We start from the raw sequence: 26,115 nt of genomic DNA, 5'->3' as shown, positions 1-26,115 counted from the left end.
TTCCAGAGGTCCGGACGCGGGTGCCGTAGAGTGCCCCGTCTCTGAGAAAGTAGATCCTTCCTCAGAGGAATCGGCCAAGGAGGGGCTGTCGAGAGGAGCATGAGTTCTGGGAACCAAGTCCTGGTGGGCCAGTACGGCGCCACTAGCAAGACCTGCTGCTCTTCCTCCCTGACCTTGCACAGAGTCTGCGCAAGAAGGCTCACTGGGGGGAACGTATATTTGCGTAGGCCCCGGGGCCAGCTGTGAGCCAGGGCGTCCGTGCCGAGGGTCCCCTCGGACAGGGAGTAAAACCACTGGCAATGGGTCGTGTCCGGAGAGGCGAACAGGTCGACCTGTGCTGCTCCGAAGACACTCCAAATCAGCTGGACCGCCTGGGGATGGAGTCGCCATTCTCCGGGCAGGGGGGTGAACCGTGAAAGCTCGTCGGCCACACGGTTGAGAGCCCCCGGCACGTAAGCGGCATGAAGCGACCTCAGATGCTTCTGACTCCATAGGAGGAGGTGGGAGGCGAGTCGCGACATACGACGGGAGCGTAGACCACCTTGACGGTTGATGTACGCAACGGTCGCAGTGTTGTCCGTACGGACCAGTACGTGCTTGTGTCTGAGAACCCCTACGAGGCGACACAGAGCTAGACGTACTGCTTGCAACTCCAGGCAGTTGATGTGCCAATGCAGCTGGGGCCCCGTCCACAGACCCGAGACTGCATGCCCTTTGTACGTGGCCCCCCACCCCGTGGCCGAGGCATCTGTGAAAACCACAGCATGCCTGGAAACCTGGAACAGGGGCACTCCAGCCCGAAGGAACGCAGGGTCCGACCACGGGGAGAAGGTTTGGCGGCAGTGCGGGGTCACTTGGACCCGGAACGTGCCACTCTGCCACGCCCACCTGGGGACTCGATCGTGAAGCCAGCGCTGTAGCGGTCTCATATGTAACAGGCCGAGCGGTGTAATTGCCGCTGCGGCCGCCATATGCCCCAGGAGCCTCTGAAATTGTTTCAGTGGAACCGCTGTCCTGCCTCGAAAAGACCTGAGGCAGGTGAGCACTGACTGGACGCGCTCCTCTGTGAGGCGCGCAGTCTGGGCGACCGAGTCCAGCTCCATACCGAGATAAGAGATCCTCTGCGTGGGGCAGAGTTTGCTCTTGTCCCAGTTGACCTGAAGACCCAACTGACTGAGATGCCGGAGCACCATGTCCCTGTGTTCGCACAGAACCTCCCGAGAGTGAGCTATAATGAGCCAGTCGTCGAGGTAATTGAGGATGCGAACGCCTTGCTCTCTCATGGGAGCAATGGCCGCCTCCGCGACTTTCGTGAAGACACGGGGGGACAGGGCCAGCCCGAAGGGCAGGACTCTGTACTGATACGCTCGACCCTCGAACGCAAACCGCAGGAACGGTCTGTGTCGAGGAAGTATCGAGACGTGAAAGTAAGCGTCCTTCAGGTCGATTGCTGCAAACCAATCCCGGGGACGGATGCATTCGAAAATGCGCTTCTGCGTGAGCATCTTGAAAGGGAGTTTGTGCAGGGCCCGATTCAAGGAACGCAGGTCCAGGATTGGTCGTAACCCACCGCTTTTCTTGGGTACAATGAAGTAGGGGCTGTAAAACCCGGACCTCATCTCGGCAAGAGGGACCGGCTCGATCGCGTCCTTCGCCAGCAGGACATCGATCTCTTTCCGCAGGACAGGGGCATCCTCTGACCGCACACGGGTGAAGAGAATGCCCCTGTACCTGGGAGGCCGGCGGGCAAACTGAATCGCGTAGCCGAGCCGAATGGTGCGGAGGATCCACCGGGACGGAGCTGGAAGCGCTAGCCAGGCCTCCAAGAACCGAGCGAGTAGACCCACCCGAACCACCGGCGTACCCGCGGAGGGGCAGCAGGGCGGGGGACAGGGACCCGGCTCCAGCGACGACATGGCGACCGCGAGTGGGGTCTGGGCGCAGGTACTGACACCTACCTGTCCACTCCGGGGGGCAGACGGCAGAGAGGGTTCTTCGTGTACCCTCTGCTGCGGGCTGCCCCGTGGCGAGGGGAGGGGGAGAGACGAGGAACGAGGCCCTGACTCCTCGCAACCCCGTCTCTGCGCCTCCGTGGCCAGCCGTGGGCCGGGGCGACGCGGAGGGTTCCGCGAGGCCGCTACCCACAGGCTGGGGAGAGGGGAGCGGGGGCCGTGTCGCACTGAGACGACACGTGCTGCCGCTGCGACCCTCTCGCACGGGGGAGACTGCGTGCCCGACAGTCTCGGCCGTGGGTGACCTGGAAACGGATGCGGAAACTGCTCTTTTAATGAGGAAGTGGGTACCACTGACTGTGTCAGTGGCGGAACACAAACAAACCAAGGATTCTCCACCCGGCCCTCCCCCGGGGGAAGGAGGCGGATCGGAACCGCCTCCCGAAGAGCAGCAGCATCCAGTTCCAGGTCGCCCGCATCAGGAACGACGTCCACCTCTCTTCTTCCTGGAAGGTGCAGGTGGCGTCGGAGCGGGCTGGGCCGCCCTCTTACGGCCCGACCTCCGTCCCCCAGGCTGAGACTGCTGGCCTGGAGGGGGAGCGGCCGCCGGAGGACGACCTCGGCGACGAGCGGCCGGAGGCTGTGCAGCAACAGGAGTTGGGCCAGCAGCGGCTCTCCTCCTGTGCAGGACATGCCGCATAGCTTCCGACTGCTTCTGGGCGGCGGAAAACTCTTGGGCTAAGTTATCCACCACCTCGCCGAAGAGGCCCCCATGGGACACGGGAAAGTCGAGAAGTTTGTTCCTCTCGACTTCCCGCATATCCGCAAGGGTAAGCCACAGGTGGCGCTCCTGGACCACAAGCGTGGACATCGCCCGACCCAGCGAACGTGCGGTAACCTTCGTCGCCCGTAGAGCGAAGTTGGTCGCCGCACGCAGCTCCTGCAGCAAGGCTGGGTCGGGACCACCCCCCTGCAGGTCATGGAGTGCTTTGGCCTGGTGGACCTGAAGCAGAGCCATGGCATGCAGAGCGGAGGCGGCGTCTCCACACGCCTTATAGGCCTCCCCGGTTAGACCCGAGGAGAACCTACAGGCGCGGGAGGGGAGTGAAGGGGCACCCCGCCATGTGGAAGCGGTCTTCGGACACAGCTGCATCGCGATAGACCGCTCCACTGTGGGGATTCCCTTGTACCCGTGCGCCGCCCCGCTGTCAAGGGTGGTGAAGAGGGAGGGGCGAGGAGGCCCCCGTCGGTATGCCAGAGGCGCCGACCAGGACTTCCTCAACTCCTCATGCACTTCAGGGAAGAAGGGCACTGGAGCGGTACGCGGGGCATCCGCACGTACCGCAGCAGGCCAATCATCAAGCCGCGAATGTGAGGGCCCGGGCGGAGGGTTCCACTCGAGTCCCACATTCGCGGCCGCCCTTTCGAGCATAGCAACCACCTCAGGATCAGCGTCAGCTGCAGCCACCACACCCGAAGGGGGTAGACCCGCTGACTCCTCACCCGAAGATGATTGCTCCCCTTCCGATGCCGCGATATACATCTGGTCCTCCGGGGGCGCTCCAAAGGAAACAACCGGAACCGTGCGGGACGGCCCCGGAAGTTCCGCCGGAAGCGCCGCTGGCAGCGAGCTACTAGAGGAGTGGGAAGCTCGCGAAGATATTTCACCACACGAGACATTCCGCACTGTAACCCTCATACGCTCATCAACGGGAATGACCGAAGTAGCCGCCTGTCGAACTGAGCCGACAGACGAACTAGACCGGGCATTATCCGAAGGGACTCCCCCATATTTCAGGGATCTCAGTCTCGAGCGGAGCGTCGCGATGGCCATGCTCCCACAGAGAGAGCATGACTCATCCAACAACGCTGCCTCAGCATGCTTTAAGCCCAAACATGCGAGACAGTGTTGATGGCCGTCATCCGGAGGGAGAAGTCTACCGCATCCAGAAACGCACGGGTGAGTCGACATCCTGAAAAGGACGCGAAACACCCGCCAGCTCTTTTAGAAAGAAAAGAGAGAGAGAGAGAACGCGCCGAAGCGCCGAGGGACCACCGCAGCAGACAGACGGGGGAAACTGCAACCCTTTGCTGCTTTGAAGGCGAAGATCGCTGCACCGCGCTGTCACACCGGCGATTCTGCTCTCCAGGTAAGCTGTTGTTTCTCCAAAAGGCTTAGGCAGGCACAGTATAACTGAGGCTCCGAAGCGAAAGGCGATGATGCAATGTTTACTTCCGGCTTTTATACCCGCGCTGACGGGCGGGTCCGCGGAATGCAAATGTTGCATGCCAATGTTCATTGGCTTTTTGTTAGTTTCTCGAAGGTAATAGGCTCCCTAGCGTGATCCCAATTCGTCAGGGGAACCCGACGTACGTCGGAGTTCCCTGGACGAAAGGGAACCCCTACAGCTTATTATTCATTTTCCAGATATTTTCTTGAATGTGAAATATTATTTACAATTACAGTCTGCATAAGATTAGAGTGTATAATTATGTTTATTGATTTGAGGGTACATCCTTTGCTCATTATCACCAAACGTTCATTTTCATCAAACTTGTAGGATCAACCAATCACGGCTTTTGAAATGATGACTCATACCTAGCAACGGGGTCAACCACACCTCCCCACTAAGATAGGATTTTCCATCCATTTCTTGCTCAGAGTTCACTGAAAATGTTCTGGAATCACTTCTAAGCTAAAACTCCTGGCAAGGAATTTTTAGGTAAAGTTAGGAGCTCTCTGAGAGGATTCTCAGAATCTTTAGGGATACGGGCTCAGGTTTCTCTGGGAGAAGAGATAGTAATATCTCAATGTGATTCTCCTGTAGTGTTGCAATCCTGAATAGTTCTTCAATACATATTGTATAACTAAGAAGAATCTGCATCTGGTCAATATTTTTACTTTGGTCAATAGCTCATTCTGTTAAAATAAAGATTTTAAAAAGCCTACCACATGTGGTGTATGTATTGCTTTTATACAGACTCATACATTCAAAACAATAATACATTTTTAAAAGATTTTGTGCTTTGTCAGTACTACAGACTGCATATCTGAAGCTCAGCTTATGGGGATGAATGAAACATCAACATCATCAGTAAGTTGATGTGTTTGGGCATTTGGCCATTAACATATAACATTTGAATGTGTTGTTGGGGAATTTGGCTATTAACTTGTAACCTATTAATTATGAACGAGATTCAAAAGATCCGAGTCAGTAACTTCACATTACAATAAAGCTGAAAATGTGTTTTCCACATGTGCCACTGCTCCATTATCTTCACGTCCTGAAACTCTGTTCACATGTGCAGAAACTCTGTTCACATGTGCTGAAACTGTGTTCACATGTGCTGAAACTCTGTTCACATGTGCTGAAACTTTGTTCACATGTGGGGACGTTCACATGTGGTGAAAACGTGATCACATGTGGAGAACATGTGATCACATGTGGAAAACATGTGATCACATGTGAAATTCATGTGTTTTTCTGTAAGGGAGTAGACCTTCATGCACCACCAGTTGGAGAGTGTGGGCGAAGCATCCCAAACTTGGTAAATCAATCTCGTCTGTGGCTTTCTTCATGTTGCTAGTGTTTTCGCGCAAAACAACATGAACGTTGTGCCAGTATGTGACCCTCGGAACTTGTTGGCGTGCATCACCGCACTTCGAGGGGTAAATGTTGACTCTCTGTCCACCCAGTGTGATGTTAAACTTAGGAAAGACATGGGGCACACGTCAGAGCTCCAAATGTCCGTGGTAAAGCTGATTACATGCACGTCTTTCAACATACACAAAATGTACAGTTCGTCCTTTTTCCCCTTAGCTTTGGTAAATATGTCGTGCTCTTTAGCATGATGCGTCTTCAAATGTTTTATTAAAGCGATCGTTCACTTTAAAATGAAAATTATGTCATCATATAATCACCCTCAAGTTGTTTCAAACCTGTATGAATTTCTTTCTTCTGCTGAACACAAAGGAAGATATTTTGAAGAATGTCGTAACCAGACAGTTAACTGGTCCCATTGACTGCCATAGTATTTTTTTCCTACTATGGCAGTCAATGGGACCTGGTAACTGTTTGGTTACTGACATTCTTCAAAATATCTTCATTTGTGTTCAGCAGAAGAAAGAAATTCATACAGGTTTGAAACAACTTGAGGGTGAGTATATTTGCATTATTTCAACTCCGCAAAATAATGTAGAATTCATAGACAATTGGAAAAGTTTTTGGGGCAAACCTGACCTGTTGAAAAGAGATGGTATTCATCCCTCCTGGGATGGTGCTGCTCTTCTCTCTAGTAATTTGGCTCATAGTCTTAGAGATAAAACATGACAATGTGGGGCTCAGGTCCGGAAGCAGAAAGACTGGCTTAACCGACCGTCTGCTAGCGGCCTCACGTCACCAAGGTCAGATAAATCCCATCACATATAGACTCTTTCACCTAGATATCATCATATAGAGACTGTGTCTGTTCCCCGAATTTGGAAATCCAAAACATGTTCAAATCTATCTAAGGTTAAACATTTAATTGATGTTCAACAAATAGAAAACAGATATAATACGGATGAGCAAATGATAAAGCTTGGGTTGCTGAATATTCGATCTCTTCAAAAGCGCTAATAGTTAATGATATGATTTCAGATTATAATCTAGATGTGCTGTGTTTGACAGAAACCTGGCTAAAACCAAACGATTACATTGCTTTAAATGAGTCAACCCCACAAGATTACGGTTATAAACATGAACCTCGTCTGAAACGCAAAGGAGGAGGTTTTGCTTTAAAATAGTAATATTTTCAAAACCACTAAGAAATCTAGCTTTAAATATAATTCTTTTGAAGTGTTGGTGCTTAATGTAAAAATAAATAGTGTAAACGATAAATCACGTTTGAAAATTCTGCTGGCTATTGTATACAGGCCACCAGGGCACCATACAGACTTTATCAAAGAATTTGCGGACTTTCTGTCAGAATTAGTATTGGCTGCAGATAAAGTACTAATTGTTGGTGATTTTAATATACACATAGATAATGAAAAAGATGCATTGGGATTGGCATTTAAAGACATTGTAAACTCAATTGGAGTTAGACAACATGTGTCAGCACCTACTCATTGCCGTAATCATACCCTAGATCTAATACTATCACATGGAATAGATGTTGATGCCGTTGAAATACTGCAGCAGAGCGATGACATCTCAGATCATTATCTAGTCTCATGTAAATTACATTTAGCCAAGGCTGCAAAGCCGACTCCGTGTTATAAATATGTTAGACCGATCACTTCTGCCACTAAAGATTGCTTTATCAATAATCTTCCTAATCAGTTTCATCATCTCAGTATCCCGGATAGCTTAGAAGAACTTGATATTGCAACAGAAACTTTTAACTCTCTCTTTTCCAGCACTTTAGACACAGTTGCTCGGCTGCGCTTAAAGAAGATTAAAGAACATAGTCCAACGCCGTGGCACAACGAGCACACTCAGGCCCTTAAGAGAGCAGCCAGAAAAATGGAGCGCAACTGGAAGAAAACAAAACTAGAGGTATTTCGGATTTCATGGAAAGAGAGCTCGATTGCTTACAGAGAGGCTTTAAAAGCTGCTAGATCTGCTTATTTTTCAAACCTATTAGAAGAAAATAAACATAATCCCAGGTATTTATTTGAAACAGTGGCTAAACTAACGAAAAAGAAAGCTTCAAGCCCAGAAGTTTCCAAGCAACACAGCAGTAATGACTTTATGAACTTCTTCACTTATAAGATCGATAATATCAGGGACAAAATTATAACTATGCAACCGTCTAATACAGTATCGCATCAGGAAGTGCATTGTAGTCTCCCTGAGGGCAAATTTGATTCATTCACTGCTATAGGAGAGGAAGAATTTTGCAAACTCGTCAAATCATCTAAATCGACAACGTGTATGTTAGACCCTATACCGACTAAGCTGCTGAAAGAGATGCTTCCAGATGTCATAGATCCTCTTCTTAATATCTTTAATTCATCTTTGTCTCTAGGATACATACCAAAAACCTTTAAGCTAGCTATGATTAAACCGCTTGTTAAAAAAACGCAACTTGATCCTACAAAATTAGTCAATTACAGGCCGATCTCAAATCTGCCTTTTCTGTCAAAGATATCAGAAAAAGCTGTATCCTCACAACTGTGTGAAATGATATCTGCGAGGATTTTCAGTCCGGATTTAGACTGTACCATAGTACCGAGACAGCTCTCGTTAAAGTCACAAATGATTTGCTCTTATCATCCGATCGTGGTTGTGGTTGTATCTCTCTATTAGTATTACTTGATCTTAGTACTGCATTTGACACCATTGACCACAACATCCTTTTAAATAGACTCGAATGTTATGTTGGCATTAGTGGAATTGCACTAGCATAGTTTAAATCATACTTATCTGACCGTTATCAGTTTGTAGCAGTAAATGAAGAGATGTCTTATTGATCACAAGTTCAGTATGGTGTACCACAAGGCTCAGTACTAGGACCGCTACTGTTCACTCCATACATGCTACCATTAGGAGATATCATTAGGAAACATGGAATTAGCTTTCACTGTTATGCTGCGTTCACACCAAGCGCGAATATGCGTCAGGCGCGAGTGATTTCAATGTTAAGTCAATGGTAAGGCGCGTTTACGCGCGTCTGGAGTTCTTGCGGCGCGAATTGAGCGTTTGGCGCGATACGCGCGTTAAGCGCGAATTGTGCTTTTTGTGCATTCACGCGTTTGACGCGAATTCGCGTCTGCCGCCCGAGTTGAAAAATCTGAACTTCTGCGTCAAATTCGCGCCGCGTTAACCAATCAGGAGCCTGCTTGATGTTGTGGCGGCAGGCCCGCCCAGAGTCATTCATTCAAAATGGAGGAACGTATAATTTTAGCTGTGAGCAGTCGGCCGGAGTTGTACGACACGACTTCGTATATATACAGAGACAGAAATAAAAAGGACCTCGCTTGGAAGAGTGTCGGTGAGGAGATTGGGCAACCTGGTAAGTTGTAAATAAGTTACACATTTCACTTTTGAGTCACGTACAACGGCCTTCCCGCCGTTTTTTAAAACTATTTTCCCCCTAATCTACAGCTACTTTTCGCTAAACAAGATAATGTGTTTATTCAGAGGACATGTGCAGGAAAAAATGGAAGAGCCTCAGGGACACGTACCTGAAGGAGAGGAGGAAGGAGATGGATAAGAGGAGTGGGTCAGCAGCAGGGTCGGTGAAGAAGTGGAAGTACTCACTGATCCTGGGATTCCTCGACCCCTTCGTTACCCCACGGGAGACCACCAGTAACATGGGGGGGGTCAAGGCCCAGGTCATTGAGTACAACCACCCCAGGGACCAGGGAGAGGGAGAGGCGGAAGTAGGGGATACGGAAACAGGTGAGTTTTCAATTAAGCCAGTTTACAAGGCATGTGCTGTCATTGTTTACAGATGAAGAGTATAATGTAATCTCTCTATGATTATTAACATGTAATATTGTCTTGACAGAGCCTACTGATGAAGAGGCTGATCTGAGATCCCCTGCCGCTTCTCCTGTCTCCTCAGTCCCTGGTCCTTCGCTCCCTGCTGCTGCACCCACAGGTGTGTGAACATGTCACGTGCAGAAAACATCAGTACAGTATACACTCATAGCTTTAACATTCACTAATAATCATTGTATTTGTAAATGCAGACTAAATTCTATTGCAATGTATGCAACCAATCATCTGCATGCTTTTTAATTACTGTTCATTTGCATGTTTATGTTCCTGATGTTTATATGTCTGAAGTATAACTTTATGTAAAATGTTAAAGCAAGTTCAAAATAATTTCACACTTGTATTTAAGCACTGGCTGTGTCACTCACACAGGCACAGATATTATTCTCCCAATATCTAGACAATTGTGTTATTTCAATTATCATCTTTCTGTCTTCTCATTGCACTGTGTGTTGTATTTTTGATTTCACAGGCCAACAGAGGAGGAGAGGCACTCGGCGGCCGCGTGATGGTACGTCGGAGGTGGAGCAGACGCTGCTCGAGCTCCTGAGGCGTCCTCCAGCTCCACCTCCACCACTACCACCACCACCGTCTGCTGACGAGCACTTCCTCCTCAGCCTTCTGCCTTTTCTGCAGAGCATGCCGCCTCAAACAAAAGAAATGGTTAAATTTCAAATTTATAAATTGGCGATGGAAAACAGCACCGTTGTGCTAAATTTGGAACTAAATAATTAAATAAATTAATTAAATAAATAGAGGCCGCAGGCTCTGCAGGAAACGCAGAATGCCCTCCTTCCTCTTCTCCTTTGTTCCCTGAGGCTTTTCCACCTTCCAAGCGAGGTCTTTTTTATTTCTGTCTCTATGTAAATAGTTTGTACATATAGTATTTTTTTTAAGTTTATATTTTTATTTATAATCAAATTATTTTATGTTTGGCCTGAATAAATTATTTTGAAATATGACAATGCCTAGTGTGGTTCTAATGCACAACATATACATCATCAACACATCATAACTTGATTTTAATATATGACACATTCATTTTGTATTGAATGCTATTTATTCCATATCTAAATCTTAATTATATGAAACATTATTATAGTGTAGTGTGTCTACTACACTATACTGTCACTATACACTATAGTGTAGTGTGTCTACTACACTATAATAACAGAACAATAATAATTATAATAGTGTGTATACTTTAGTGTGTCTGGACAGTGTTGTGTGAGGAAAACAAAGAAATCACAGGACAGGTTAAATACTTTGGGAGGCTGGCTCCATTTATCAGCAAAACAAAAATAAATCACAGATTTTACAGTAATAACCTGAACAAAGAAATGGCACAGACCTATAGAATTATTATCGTGGAAAACCGTTGAAAAAGTTATTGACTCAGGGTCTAAAATTATTAAATGTGCATGTTGTGGTGGACCTGACAGCCTGGAACTGGGCCAGCAGGAGTAGAGCAGACAGATAGACCAGACATGACCTGCAAAACAGAGAGGAGGCAGAACAAAACAACATACAAACCAATAATCAACATATTGCATTTAATAATAAAAAAATATATATATATATCAGTGGCGGGCCGTGCATTTCACACCTAGGCCTTCAGTGATTTCCAACCTGAATTAATAACGAAAAACAGTGAAATTCCTGTTTTTATTTTGCACCGGCAGTTATAGGGTTAATGCGGTGAGTTCGGGAAAGGCCGGGTAGAGAGAAACGAGCGAGTACGTTCGGCTTTAAAGTGTAGGCTACAGTGGTTCTTGCGTTCTGATTATAAATTCAGAAAAGGAAACTCCCTTGTCTTGTCCTTCAATGGTTACAATAGTATTAATGTTTGAAAAAAGAAGTTGCTTCGATCATAAATTTACAAGAAAAATTAGGAAGAAAATATTATGCACGGACAAAAACGGGGGCAAAAAATGCATTATACTCACCAAAACTACTGCCTATTTTTTTAATACAAAATCCATTCTAATTTCTTTCCTCAAAAAGACTTAAATTACTTGGATGTACAGGTTGTCTGTGCGTTTCAGTCCAAACAACCTTTTCTATTGCCATCGAGGCTATAAAGTGCTGAAAGTCGAGTCTGTCCCGACGTATTTCTGGCATAAGTTTTAATTGGCTTTAGTGCTGCAAGTGTCTGCTCGACAGAAGCAGTAAACCGGGAAAACACCGCAAAACATGACGATGTGTAACGTTACAGCCGACACAAGCTCTCACACAGATTTTTTAACGATATCAATGAGATCAGCGGGACTTTTGGCTTCAAAATCAGCCCTGTCATACATTACAGTCAGTTCTGTTTTTACCCGGACAGATCGATAGAGATCCGTGACTCTGCGTAAGCTGAATAAAGCTGAATAAGGGATTTTTTCCGGTAGGTTTTAACCTGCTGGTGGTCGAGGAAGGAAAGAAACATTAATTTGTGGGTAGAAAAACTATTAAATCTACAGGAATATATTTTAGTTTACACAGTTCGCTACAGATGCGGTTAGCTAGCTCTGACTACCAGTAATAATAGTACACGCTCTGACCATCCAATCAAAGGGCGTGAAAATGCTTACGTTATTGTATGCCTGCTAGATGGCCCCGGTGCAGTCAACTCGAAATCTGATTGGCTTATTAAATCTGACCGATTATCTGATTGGTTAAAGCAACAGTTTCATTGCCATTCATTTTAAGCTACAGGCGCCCGCACTATCGATTCTGAAGGCCTCGAGGCAGATATATTTGACCCTGGCAACACATAATGGCTGAAATATGATTGGATAAAAGCGCTAAAATAAATATACACTACACTACTGGAAGCAGCGCAACCAAGAGAAAAGCTATGACATTACGAGAATGGACTATTGGGAATCATGTAATACTCATTCATAAAATATATATATTAAAGTTCAAGTCAGTGATTCTGATAATGTTTAGGCCAGCAGAGAAGGCCTTGCTGGCCCTGACGGCCCACCACTGATATATATATACACATGTGTGTGTGTGTGTGTATATATATATATATATATATATATATATATAAATAATGGAGGTAAAACTCTTTTAAGATAGTCATGCTCTTTATAGGTTTGTGGGTGGCTCTTAAAAGAGCCGTTGTGGGGAAGTCATGAGGAGGACTTCAAACACTACTCTGTCGGCTGCCATGCTACCGCTCCCTCCGCCGAGAAGTGTGCCATGAAGGCATCCCTCACTCGGACTGCCTCTCTGGAGGAGTTGTTTGCCGCAACCCGACCCAGACCTGGCAGCGGCTCCTCTCCAGCTTGTCCCGCGCCCCTCACAGCAGGTGCCTCTCTCCCCTCCGAACACCTCATGAAATTGTGGAGAAGACACGTCGCCTTCACACACTTCTCCGCAACTTCAGGGTGGACCTCGATGAGCCGCCGGTACATCCTCCATTGTGAGGAGAGGATGCCAAAGGCGTTCTCCACCACCAGCCTGGCTCTGGAGAGACGGTAATTGAAGACACGTCTCTCCGGAGGAAGGCTGCGTCCAGGGAAGGGCCGCATGAGGTTCCTCCGCAGCGGGAACGCCTCATCAGCCACGAAGACATGGGGCTGGGGTCCTCTGTCTTCAGCACCAGGTATATGCTGGTCAGGAGGCAGGTGAAGTGTGCCAGCCTGGAGAGCCTGTCCAAAGGCGGAGTTCGCCAGAATCCCACCGTCACTGGTCCTGCCGTACCCCCCAACATCGATCACCCGGAAGCGATACTTCGCATCCACAACTGCAAGCAGAACGATGGAGAACGTTCCCTTGTAGTTGTGGAACTGGGATCCTGAGTTTGGGGGTGCCTTCATCACCACATGCTTCCCATCCACCGCTCCAACGCACAGAGGGAAGTTCCATCGCTCCTGGAATCCCTCTGCGATGGACCTCCAGTCATCGGTGGTGGGCACAGCCATGTAGTCCTCCACAAGGCAGTCCCAGATGGCAGTCACTACCTGGGCGACGATCTGGCATACTGTGGAGACACCAACCCTGTAGCTGGACGCTATCGTCCTGAACGAGTCCCCAGTGGCAAGAAACCTAGAAAACATTTTTATAAATATTATTAAAAGTACACTTGTAGTTACATATTCAACTATACAATCAACAGGTATACTATTAAATGGTTTATGGTATATTAAAATGCCAATAATCACTGTGTTTATACAGAGAAACATGACACTGAATATTTTAATTTCTAGGTTAATGTCTAGGTTATAGCTAACTCAGTATCACTAGTAAGATCACTGTGTTTATACAGAGAATCATGACACTTTCTAGGTTAATGTCTAGGTTATAGCTAACTCAGTATCACTAGAAAGATCACTGTGTTTATACAGAGACACGACAGTATCACGTCTGCCAATAGAATTTTAATTTCTAGGTTGATGTCTAGGTTATAGCTAACTCAGTATCACTAGAAAGATCACTGTATTACAGAGACACGACAGTATCACGTCTGCCAATATAATATTTTAATTTCTAGGTTGATGTCTAACTTAACGTTAGGTTATAGCAGTTAACGGAGTAACTTACGTTATCACTAGAAAGAGCGCCAACAGTGGTATCCGTACCACAGTTTAAAAAAAATATTGATAGCATAGCAAATACTGTATTTAAAATAGCATATACATTTACTAACCGAAGACAGATGGACAGGCGCTCCGCAGCTGGGATAGAGCGCCTGTAGTTGGTGTCCTGGAGGGTGATCCTCGCTCCGATGCGGGACAGCAGGTCATCAAACTGGGCGCGGGACAGGCGGAAGTACCGCTGAAACCGGCCGTCATCCAGCCGCAGCTCCTGGAGCAAATGGTGAAATTCGCCAAACTGGGTTCGCCTCCGAAGGGTCTGGTGGACCCAAATACGGCGACGATGATCCCTACGCCGCTGTTCTGCTCTCCAGAGTAAATACAGTGCGGTGACTCTCTCGGTAAATGATCGCTCATCAGACATCTTGTAAAAAGATGGCCGCCAGCGGGTCTCGAAACTGACTTTCGCCTCTTGACGCGCGTGACGCGCGTAAATTTCGCTTCAAACTTTTTTTTTTACGCGCGTCAATTCCGCTCTTGACGCGCAAATGAACACAAAGTGGTCACGCGAATAACCAGACGCGGCAGGCGCGAATTTTGACGCATATTCGCGTTTGGTGTGAACGCAGCATAATGCCGACAATACTCAATACTCTTTGACCTAGCATTTACATAATGCATTATAGACTTCTATAACTCAATGCTTGGCTGCATAGATTAGGTCAGCCGGAACTGGGAACACTTCGCTTAAATCCTGATGTACTCGTTACATCATAAGAAGAATGGCATCTACGCTAATTTTAGTGTCTTTGTTTATCCCAAGGTTTTCCCGCAGCCTGGCGGATCCAGGCCGTATTCAGATCTGACGAAGGACCTTCGCCTGGACCCGATGACAACGCAGTGCTGAAGTGCCAACTAGCCTCTCCCTATGGAGGATCCCTTTACCACTCTACAGATAAAGCATTGTGGAAACTTTGCGTATCTACCCCGGATAAAATTAAATTAAATTCTGTATCAAATTTATAGGCAGGACAAGTAGTTTGTTTAGGCTTGGTTTGTAGAGAATTACAAACATGCGCACATATATTCAAACGCACATAACCATATAATTAATTCTTGATGCGCACGTGAGCGCCATCTGCGTTTCTCACAGGTTCACGTTTAAAGTCTGTTTAGAGAGAACGGTGTCGTCTTAGCGGCCCCTAATTTAACAACAAATTATCCTTTCGACGGAAGTGAATTAATCAAAACTAACTTTAGCTGGAAAATAACTTTATTCAAGAACCGATATAAAGCCAAAACAATCTCTGTTACCTTAAATTATACGTTTATCTCTGTAAAGCAGCTTTGAAACAATCTACATGGTTAAAAGCGCTATATAAATGAAGATGACTTGACTTGACTAGTGTCAACCCAAACCAAAAGATATGGGACTTCCTGCTTAGAATGACGCAAAGTTAAGATTTTTACATCATTATAAGCAGAAACTGAAACACTGAAATCCGTATTTCTCCCGTCTCAGTGGAAAATGAAGGAATAATGCATGACCAGTCAAAAATATGACTGGGTTTCTAACAATACAAAGCTTAATGCAAATGGGTGAAGTGCCCCTTTAACGGTCATCAGCATCAGCATCGTATCAAATTCTCTATTTGTTTAGGCCCCTGTGGGTTGTTCTAAACAGCAGTGAATGATGCAATGCTGCCACTCTCTTTTAAAGAAATGCTGTGCTCACCATCGTTTTGGTTCTTTTTATATTCTTCATAACACTGACAGAAAGGATGGAAAGAATAAATAGAAAATAAATAAACAATTTATATGCTGCTATGTAATGTTTTTTTTTGGGGAAGATTGTTCCAATACTGGTCCTGAATGTGTTAATAGTTAGTTTTTTGTGGAGAAAACTAAAAATGCTCAGCTGCAAAAACATGTTCTGAAGCACAAAAAAAGTAAACTAAATGAAATTATGTAATATTATTATATGAAAAAAAAAAAAGTATATCATTAGTTGATATATATCGTGACCGGCGTCCGGCAGGGATGCATTCTATCGCCATTCTTCTTCTTGATCGTGGTCGACTTTGTCATGGCGAAGGAGATGGACGGACCCGTTATGGGATCCCATGGATTGACCAATCACGTCTGACCGACCTGGATTTTGCTGACGATCCTCGGAGACGAGGATATCCCTTGGACATATGACCTCCTCTTTTTGGGAATCGGACAAAGTTTGGTTGAGGATCAGTGGAGACAAGACCGAGCTCATGTAGGTCCACTTTCTACCAACACCGGCCATGATCCCGATCCATCTAGGACAGCGGCAGCTGGAAGACGTCACCCAGTTCACTTACCTTGGGAGCCTAATTAAAAATGATGGTGACTCTGAGGCGGATGCGATCTGTCGAATTGGCAAGGCATCAGCAGTGTTCTTCCGCCTGCGGCCCATCTGGACATCGAGTACCATCAGCCTGACCATCAAACTGTGTCTGTACGCAACCATCGTCCGTCACATTTAAGGTTGACGTATTTCATCAGCGGTGTCTACGGCGTATCCTTGGAATTAGCTATCACATCACCAACGTGGAAGTCCTCAGACGGAGTAAAATGTGCAGACTGAGCATCATCATCTCCGAACGGAGACTACGATTGGCAGGCCATGTTCTGCAAATGGACCGGCACCGGATTACGAGGCGGGCCATGTATTAGGAACCGGCAGATGCCAAGCTTGGACGTGGACGACCTAAGACCAACTGGAGATCCACGTTCAAAGACGACTTGAAGCGACTCGGCATCAGCTGGGTGGAAGCCGAGGACCGTGCGTCTGATCGTGCGGAGTGGAGTGCTCTCGTTGCCTTATATGCTAGACACCATGAGCAGGACACAATTTGAACACTGTATATAAATATATATGATCATAATTTGTCCTCCTGCAGATAGAGGAGTAAAGTGCACAGTGTGCTGGAGTGTCCTGATGAAAGAGAATCTTTTTACATAAAAATAAATAAATAGACAAATCTCAGAAAGTTACAAGTGTATGTTTTGCAGAGGTAAGAGGGGAATGTCATTAGTTAATAATAATTTTTGTTTTGGTCTGTTCCTTATAATGTATGACTTCAGAACTGTTGGTAGATTCCACAAATTGTTGATGTATAGAGGATTATGTATCCCAGTACAAGTTTAGTTGTACACCCATTTTAATGTTTTCTATAGATGTAATAATTATTCCTCCTGAAATTAGAATGGCATTGCTGTTTATGCTGTGAAGGAAACAACATTTTCGAACATCTACAAAAAGTGGAAGTAAAAAATAAAATAAAAATCAAAGGGTAAAAAAAGAAAGGCAAGTGATGCATCAGATATTTCCTTTGAATAATCCCACAGGCGACATTAAAGGCATCAATGTTTGTGGACGCTTAGTCCTCACTGGTGAGAGAAAGTCACCGTATGTTGTCACAAAAGAAGAAATTCAGCGCAGAATAGAAGGAAAGAATATGTCCTCTAATGTTATCAGAGATCTACTAGGAGTAAGTTCATTTTTAAATTGATAAGGTCTATATATTAGGTTATCAGTTGTTTTTTATATTTGTTTTCATCTCTCTATTAGTTTTATTTTAGTTCTAATGCACTACTATTAATATTTCTTAAGGGGCGCAAAAAAAATCTGCCTGAATTAGTCCTCAATCTTCCCAAGAAAATGAAGAGTAAGACAAGCATTTTTAGTGCACTAACAGAGGGAGATGCTTCAGACATAAGCACTGTAAAAAAAGCCTGTGTCAAAATATCAGTCTAAAGTTGGTACGTAAAGCCATAATGCTTTGTTTTTAAAATAGGGATATTAGTTTGTCTGTAATGCTTGTCTGTAATGTCTTGCAAAATAGTAAAACGGCCAATTTCAAATGTTTACGTGCTTTCTTCATTCTCTATTTTGTTCGCTGAGGTGGAGCTGTGATAAAATATTGTTCTTGTAAACTTTCCAGCATTTCAGTAATAAAAGTGTACATCATACGTACGGTGCTCGGCAGTGATAAAAAATTGTTTAAACAGTGAAGTTTGAAATGATCTCTTCTTGTAAACTTAGAGATGTGGATTCGGGTGGCAATTAAATCACCACACGACCTTAGTGTTCGTCAAAAAACAGTAGGTAATTTGGCCGAGGATTTTTATGCGGGTGGTGGGAGAAAAACACTGACATTCTGGATTTGGACGGCAATAAAATCACAGACTAACCCCTATAAATTGAAAATATTATACGACCCCATGAGAAACAAATTAAGTTAAATGAACATACATTTTAGTAAAGATAACTTGAAAATGTAAGTTATTATCTTTCAACTAAACTTTGCAAGTCCAGGTTACTTGAAATAAGAGTCAAAGCAAAAAGATAACTAAAAAATGTAAGTTGAGTGAACAATTTTAGTTTTTTTACAGTGTATAGATGTTGCTACTTGGAGCCCCGTCCTCTCAGTATGCAAAATGGCACTAAAGTACACTGCTGAGGAGACCCTGGAATACCTGCTTAGGTCAAGTGACGAAGAAGAAAATGCTGCCTCAGACAAGGCAGTGGATGATACCTCTGAAGAAGAGGATTGTACTGAGGTTGAGCCAGATTTGGAGTCAAGAGGAGGAAGATTTGAATGAGGAAGGCCCTGTAACCTTCACATCGAGGAATGGAGAAATACTGTGGAGTTTATCTCCTCCTCCACAAACACAAGGGAGAGCACGGGCAGATGAGGTCCTCAGGAAAACCACTGGACCAACCAGGTATGCGTGTACACAAGTGGAGGACATTAGGTCAGCATTTTAATAATTTTTTACAAAGTCCATTCAAAACATTCTGCTAGAGATGACCAATTTAGAGGGGCGAAGAGTGTATGGAAATGAGTGGAATGATATTGTGCTGGAAGAAATGCAAGCATTTGTTGGCCTTCTCATTCTTGCTGGTGTTTGCAAATCCAACAATGAGGCAAAAAGAATCTTGTGGGATAGTGAGATCAACATGACATGTGAGAAGACAAAATGACAATCTGGCACCTACTGTATATGAGACATTGGGGGAAATGGGTGGAGAGACTGCCTCTGATGTTCAATCCTGATGTCAATGTGACTGTGGATGAGTGCCTGGTTTCATTCAAGGGGCGATGCTCTTTCAGGCAATACATCCCAAGCAAGCCTGGAAAATATGGCATCAAGATCTGGGCTGCCTGTGATGCCAAAACAAGCTACTGCTGGAATATGCAGATATATACAGGCAATGACACATGACAAGAAGAATGCTTGGAACAGTGCGCAGGAACAAGCCGGAGCTTCCAATCACCTTGACAAATTCAAGAGGCAGGGCTCGATTTTCATCGTTGCTTTCACTGAGACACATACCATCGTGTCATACTGTCCTAAAAAGAACAAAAATGTGCTTCTCATGAACACCATCCACAAAGATCCAGCAATCAGCGAGCGAGAGGACAGGAAGCCTCAAATGATTTTGGATTACAATAAAACCAAAAGCGGAGTGGACTCTCTTGACAAGGTATTTGCTACTTTGTATTTATTATTATTATTATTGTTTATGATTGTAATTGTTAACTTCTATTCTAAGCTAAATAGCACATAACGTGAATTGAACTGTCACTAGATGACAGCAGATATACTAAATTTGTGTGTATGCAATATTCCAGAATGTTGCAACATATTCATGTGGGAGGAAGACGACTCGCTGGCCGATGGCACTCTTCTATAACATGATTGATGTGTCTGCCTACAATGCATTCGTGCTATGGAAGGAAATTGATCCCATATGAAAACAAAGTGCCCCAAACTGCAAGAGGAGTTTTTTTTCCTGGAGGAGAGCACTGGTGTCCCCGTATGTAAAATCAAGGCAGTATGGCCCACGCACACCAAGCTCTCTAATTCTCATCAGAAAACTGCAGGAAGATGATGAAGAACCCACCACAGCAGATCCCTCCACGGCAGACCACCCCACTGCAGGTTCTTCATTGGCTAGTTCCTCAGCCAAGAGGAAAAGATGCCTAAGATGTCTCCCGAGGGATGTCAAGACCACTTGTGTTTGCAAGAAATGCAATAATCACATTTGCAAAAGACACTGCATTGTGGAGCTGTTTCGTTGTGTGAGTGAGCCCTTCTTCACATGGGTGGAGCTGTTGTTTAATAGACTATGTGCACGTTAGCATATGCTACTTCCGGCTGCGAAACCGATAGGGGGTGTCTAGTTTCCGGTAGCCTGATGGACGACGTAGAGAATGTATATTTCTCCAGATATCTTGGACATTTGCCGAATATTACAGTCGATGATGTTCATCGACTGGTTAGTGATTTTTATCCAGCTCCCCAGAGCAAGAGAGAAGGGGTTTAAATATTAAATCTCTCAGTATTTGCAAAATTTTGAAGGTAACGTTAAGTAACAACAACATCCATGCTACCTACTCAAGCTATGCTATCTGGTAACTGTTATGTTATTCAAATTCAAATTTATTTATAAAGCACTGAATAAAACAACACAGTTGACCATAGTGCTGTACAAGCAGTAAAACAGTAAGCAGAGAAAAAACTGCATATCCATATATCTAAATAGGTAATATAAAACTTCATAAAACATTCAAAAACATATATTATAAAAAGGAAATAAATGACACTAGTACCCTTCACACTTATCTTGATCGAACGCTATCATAAAAAAAATATGTTTTCAGATGGCTTTTAAACTGACTGAGTGTATAGGAAGGTCCCTGATATATAGGTAAACTGTTCCATAATTTAGGGCCTGCGACCGCAAACGCGCGATCCCCTCTAGACTTCATCTTAGACCGAGGAACAACAAGACGTTTCTGAAATTGTGATCGTAATGATCTCATTGACTTTTATTCCTGGATTAGATCAGCAATATAAGATGGGGCTAAACCATGTAGAGATTTAAATACAAATAACAGAATTTTAAAATGAATATCTCTCTATACATTATAAAAGTCGAAATCATGCATAAGATAGTGCATTTTCCCGAACAGTTTGTGTTAGCCATTGTTTTGTTTATGATGTTCGGAGGCTATGTTGTTGACAACCACTCCTACACATGTCATACAGGGAGTAAAGGTATCCGACGTTGGTTCGTTCGTTATCAAGTTAGGCTGTTTTCACACATATTTCTAGACAGATCTCCCTTTCAAAATAGGTTCTAACCCCAGGGGCTTCTCCTGGTTAAAGGGTATAATATAATAATAATAAATAACTAGTAGCCTAAAAACTTTCGCCTAGTTGTCATGGATACGCAACGCTCCACTCTGTAAAGCGACTGCTTGGGTGCGGTGACAAAAAGCAGATGTGACTATGAATCTCCCCCCGGCGGTACATAGTGGCACGCAGCAATGGTGGTTATTACCACCGACTGCCCTTTGAAAAGTGAATCGGGTTTTTTTATGTTTTAGGTCCATTGCGAACTATTAAACTAACTTAAAGCTGCAGTCCGGCACTTTTTTGGGTTTAAAAATATCAAAAAAGACATTTTTGGAAAAAAACGTAACCAGCCAGTGTTCAAAACGATCTGCTTGCCTTACCTCGATTCAAAACGGTAAGCTTGTAATAATGATTTTAATTCCAGTGGTACTGGTGGATTTCCGCGGGAATTTCGAGCATGTCTTTGCGTCATTACGTCACTTCTGTACACATAGAGAATGAGTCCCCGGCTAGTCGGCTATATAGCGTGTGTGGATGATGGTGGAGATTTAACTTAGCAGTTGGTATGGCGGATCCCGAAAGTTTAAAGCGACAATCACCAGTGACAACTGGAGATTCACCAGTTGTAAAACCCAAAGACTTCGGACTTCAGAGTGGCTACAGAAAAAATATATTTTTCACGTTTTGATGTGATATAAGCAATCGTTAGATTTAATCAGCATAGCCTACTGCAATGCTTCCCCCCACCCCCCGAATTTGGTCAGAACAAACGTGAATGTTACTTACTTGTTCAGATTACATTTTCCGATGAAAATTCTAATGTTGACACTTTCAAAAAGTATACTCTGAGATTGCTGATGACAGTAACGTTACAGTATCCACAGCGACGCGGCAGCCTCAATACATTGTGTTCATCCGCGCTGTTTCATGCCGATTTACTACCCACGCACAGTTAATAATTCCGCGAATAACTGCAATTGCAGATTTCTAACAGAGATGGCGACAAAGAGGAAAAACGACGGACTGCAGCTTTAACGCAGGTCCACTGATGTAAACAAGACGGCAACCGGAAACGAAGTACCCAATTTCTGTCCTCAAGCCGGAAGTTAGCATTTTTCTCGTGCACAGAGCGAATTCAGTTATATTTCCTTGTGGAAAGATGTCGCTGTGTGCTGCATAGTGGCTGATGCAGATAAAGAGCCAAATAAACTAAAGCTTCACTGCTGTGACGACCACGATCTTGGTGTCCTCCTCATTCATCGATCGCATAAACACAACGCAGAGACATTTGGGGGAGCACACCGACGAAGAGGGTTACATATATATAGTATGTAATTGTATTATATAATTATAATATACTATAGAATATAGTATAAATATTAATATTGTATATAGTTACTATAGTAGTTTCACTTATTTCATTTTCTGTAGTTTGTTCATTATTGCTGTTTCCTTTTTTACTGTACACTGTTTTGTTTCGGGTCACTGACTTTTACACGAAATAGACATTTTCATTAATTTTGTTTTACATAAAGTGTTATAATTGAATGAATTGCATTTTATTGAACACATTTTGAATAAAAAAAAATGGGTAACAAAATGCGGTCTCTATTTTAACACAATGTTTAGGTTTGACTAATCATAATGCAAAAACTAACACTTTAAATCAATATTTCTAACAAAAAAAATATAAAGCCGGTGTGGCTTTACACAACTACCTAACCCACACTGATGCAGCAAATCCAGGATACATACCATCCACCTTGACAGAAAGCCCCACCGCAAATGGAGACATCCAGCCAGGGGAATGGAGGCCGCATGTGGCAGGCGAGACTAATCTTCTTGAGGCAACGCAGCTGTCTGCCGGAAGAGCATCACGGGTTGCACTCAACACACGGCACAATCTGATGACATTTTCCCAAACACCAGCAGGACTTGTGCCATGGCAATACAACGTAGTTAGGAGGGGTCTCCAGAACATTTAAATGAATGTACAGTTCACAAACCCTCCTTTTAGCTGCCCTCCACTTACAGTGCATGCATAATTATTTGAATGTGCAGACTCAGAGGAAGACCGCGAGTGCTTAGGGTGCCATTTGGGACAGGGCCGAACACTAGCTTTAGAGAGCAGCCGTCTCTGTGTGGAAATGGTCACGCGGTATTTTGATGTCATACACCGATCAGTCTGTGCAGCGCCACACGTCGAACCTACTGATTCATTCATTACTACAGTCACTAGCCACCACCTACTGGTGCTTTAGTGTAAGTTAAAAGTATGTGTGGCGAGCATGACGAGGTTGAGGGCCGTGGGAGGACGGCGCGAGGCCGGTGGCGTGATTGATAATGAGCGACAGTCTCGTCTCGTATGGACTTATGTTATGTTTTGTTTCTGTTTTGTTCAGCCAGCAGTCGTCCACAAGGGGCTGCTGGCTTATACTTTCATTTTTTGTATTTGTTTATTTATTTATTAAAATATGTGAATGTTTGCCGGTTCCAGCCTCCTCCTTCCCATAACAACATACCAGCTGAAATTACTCCATTACAGTATCGTTGCATTTTTTATTTGTATATTCAAACATTTCAGTATAGTTAAAAAATATTTAAAACATTAATCTTATAACATTATTTATTGCAGTTGTAAATTCACATTGTAAATTATTTAGTTTGATTCTTATTCTAATTTAATTAAATTACAATTGCAGTAATATGGTAAGGGAATTATTTGCTTTAATAAAAAAAAAAAATTGCCTGGGGAGTAAATATCACAAATATACTTATTTAAATTTGCAAATAAGCTGATAGAAAACTGATGATATTATTATTTCAGAATCAATTATATTTACCCCACAAAAAATGTATGTATTCCTGGACAAGTAGTGACAAGTAATTTTTGTGAATGACTGATTTATTTGTCCAAAGGACAAGTACAAGACCAGGGTTAATGCCAAGCCCTGGTTTATACTTTTTAAAATATAATTGTATTAATCACAATAGCTTCAGAAGACTTTTCTTCATGCTGCTATTAATTGTCATTCAATGAAAGTATTATATTCCTACTCCAGTGTATGGCAAATTAGTTTAATTAGAAAAGTTTAGCAGAATTTCAAATTTATGATAATCATATGAAATGTTCTACTTTTTCTAATTTTTGTTGTGCTGTAAAAGTGTACAGTTATATAATTAAAAGTGTGTACTTATAATTCACATGGTTGTGTTAATAAAAACAAGAAAGAAGACATTTTAATGTTCTTGGAATGTTACAAATAAACGTTCTTGTAATACAACGTAAATGTTGTATTGTTAATAACATTTTGGGGTAAAGAATGTTGCAGGAAATTTATGCTAACCTTAAGATAACGCTCCAGTAACGTTAAGCAAACTAGACATTTCCACGTTTTTAGAACATTTCAAATCAACGTTCCCACAACCAAAATGGAATGTTTGGAAAACGTTCTCAGAACATAACTTTGTTAGCTGGGATCCATGTTCTCCGTGACATTTCAGAAAAATAACTGAACGCCATACACAATGGAAACTGCAGCTTACACTGAGCTATAACTCCATATTTGTCATGAGTTTGTTGTCTACTTTATGAATAAAATGGTGATTCGGGACACCAGTAACTGGAAATTATGCAGAATTACAATAACCCCCAACCAAACCCTAACCATTACTCTATAGTAAGTAAGTACATAGATAATAATATTACTTCATAATAATTTTACTCAGTACCTATCTGAGTACAAACCAGGCACGGCGTTATGGGTACTTTTCAACAGGCCCACCCAAAACTTTGCTTAAAATTTTTTTTTTCCCCATATATTCTAATTTTGTCAAATTATAAAAAATCGCCAATAAGCTCATAATTTGAGCTAAAATAGTCTAAATGTTTCGTTTTAAAAATAATTAAAAAAAGCTGGTTATGTCTATTTTGATGTTTCTGCGCAAGTTCAGCAGACAGTGGTTAGGGTTTGTTCCGATCAGAGCATGTGAGCGGAGAGCGCATCTCTGAATATTCCGCTCCGCTCGTTCGCTCTCCGCAGGGTCGCTCGCTCAACCCAGCATGGCCTGCGAAAATATGTGGAATAAGGCCTCTGACAAAAAAAAAAAAAATTCTAGTCGACTAGTAGTTGTTCATTTAAGCCATTAGTCGACAAATCGCCCCTTTATATTAATTTAAGGGAACCAGGGCGAATAGACGTCATTACATTACTTTCGTGACCAACTGACGGGGTCGAAACATGAGCAGTCTTAAGTTCAAAGTGAAATAATACTGAAGTCTTTCTACATTTTTACAAAATACCCCTGGTATTGATAAACCACACTTGTGAGTGACTGACCACGGCAAGAATATATCTCTGTCTAAAACATTAAGCTTCCATATAGCCAGGATAATAAGCGTTCGTTAGCCACGCGGAAGCTTGCCACAAAGAACCGATAAAAGTAATCAATATGAATGTGTCTAAAATAGCAAGGAGACATTTAATTGTTTATTAATAAACTAGTGTTTTCTGTGTCGCTGCTAAGATGAAGTTGACGATGCGGATTCGCCATGAACACCAGAGAGAAATGCACATTTCATATGGATTAGGGCTACATAATCAGAGAGTAGGCTAGCCTATTTATTTATTTATTTTTCGTTTAAAAGTAGACATTTCAAGCTTTCTATAATTATAATAGATAGGCTATTTCTCAAATCTGTGAGGCACAAGCTGAGTTTCGGCGCCCTCCAGTTCACGTAGTCTACAATGCAAGTGATCGTGTCAGCGCAATACACTGTCTGCTATATATTTGCTTCTTATTTATTAAATACAGGCAATTGGTTGATAAAACATTGATCAAAATTAGCCCCCGCCGCATTCCAGCGCTTATCGTTAGCTTGTGAAAGTGTGAAAATAATTTCCAGTAAAGGACAATGTTGCAACAGTCGTTGTTTAGGTACCTTAAACGCGCACGTACAGT

General features: G+C 43.7%; 2 protein-coding genes across 2 annotated transcripts; one reads left to right on the top strand and one right to left on the bottom strand.

The window, feature by feature from the left end:
• The first annotated feature begins 8,630 nt into the window (after nt 1-8,630).
• On the top strand, nt 8,631-10,273 carry LOC306998910 (uncharacterized protein). Its single transcript, XM_079613312.1, has 4 exons — nt 8,631-8,951; nt 9,080-9,340; nt 9,450-9,542; nt 9,912-10,273. Exons 1-4 carry the CDS (start codon nt 8,822-8,824, stop codon nt 10,172-10,174), a joined length of 747 nt encoding a protein of 248 aa, XP_079469438.1. The 5' UTR covers nt 8,631-8,821; the 3' UTR covers nt 10,175-10,273.
• A 2,194-nt stretch (nt 10,274-12,467) lies between these two features.
• LOC306998261 (uncharacterized protein) lies at nt 12,468-14,466 on the bottom strand. Its single transcript, XM_079612183.1, has 2 exons — nt 14,085-14,466; nt 12,468-13,483 (listed from the first exon to the last, which is right to left on the bottom strand). Exons 1-2 carry the CDS (start codon nt 14,393-14,395, stop codon nt 12,586-12,588), a joined length of 1,209 nt encoding a protein of 402 aa, XP_079468309.1. The 5' UTR covers nt 14,396-14,466; the 3' UTR covers nt 12,468-12,585.
• Nucleotides 14,467-26,115: the final 11,649 nt, after the last annotated feature.

This window comes from Phoxinus phoxinus (genome assembly GCF_949152265.1).
Source record: "Phoxinus phoxinus genome assembly, chromosome: 5".
NCBI classification, from domain to species: Eukaryota; Metazoa; Chordata; class Actinopteri; order Cypriniformes; family Leuciscidae; genus Phoxinus; species Phoxinus phoxinus.
Note: the sequence above shows the minus strand (reverse complement) of the source record. Positions and strands in the feature narration are given on the sequence as shown.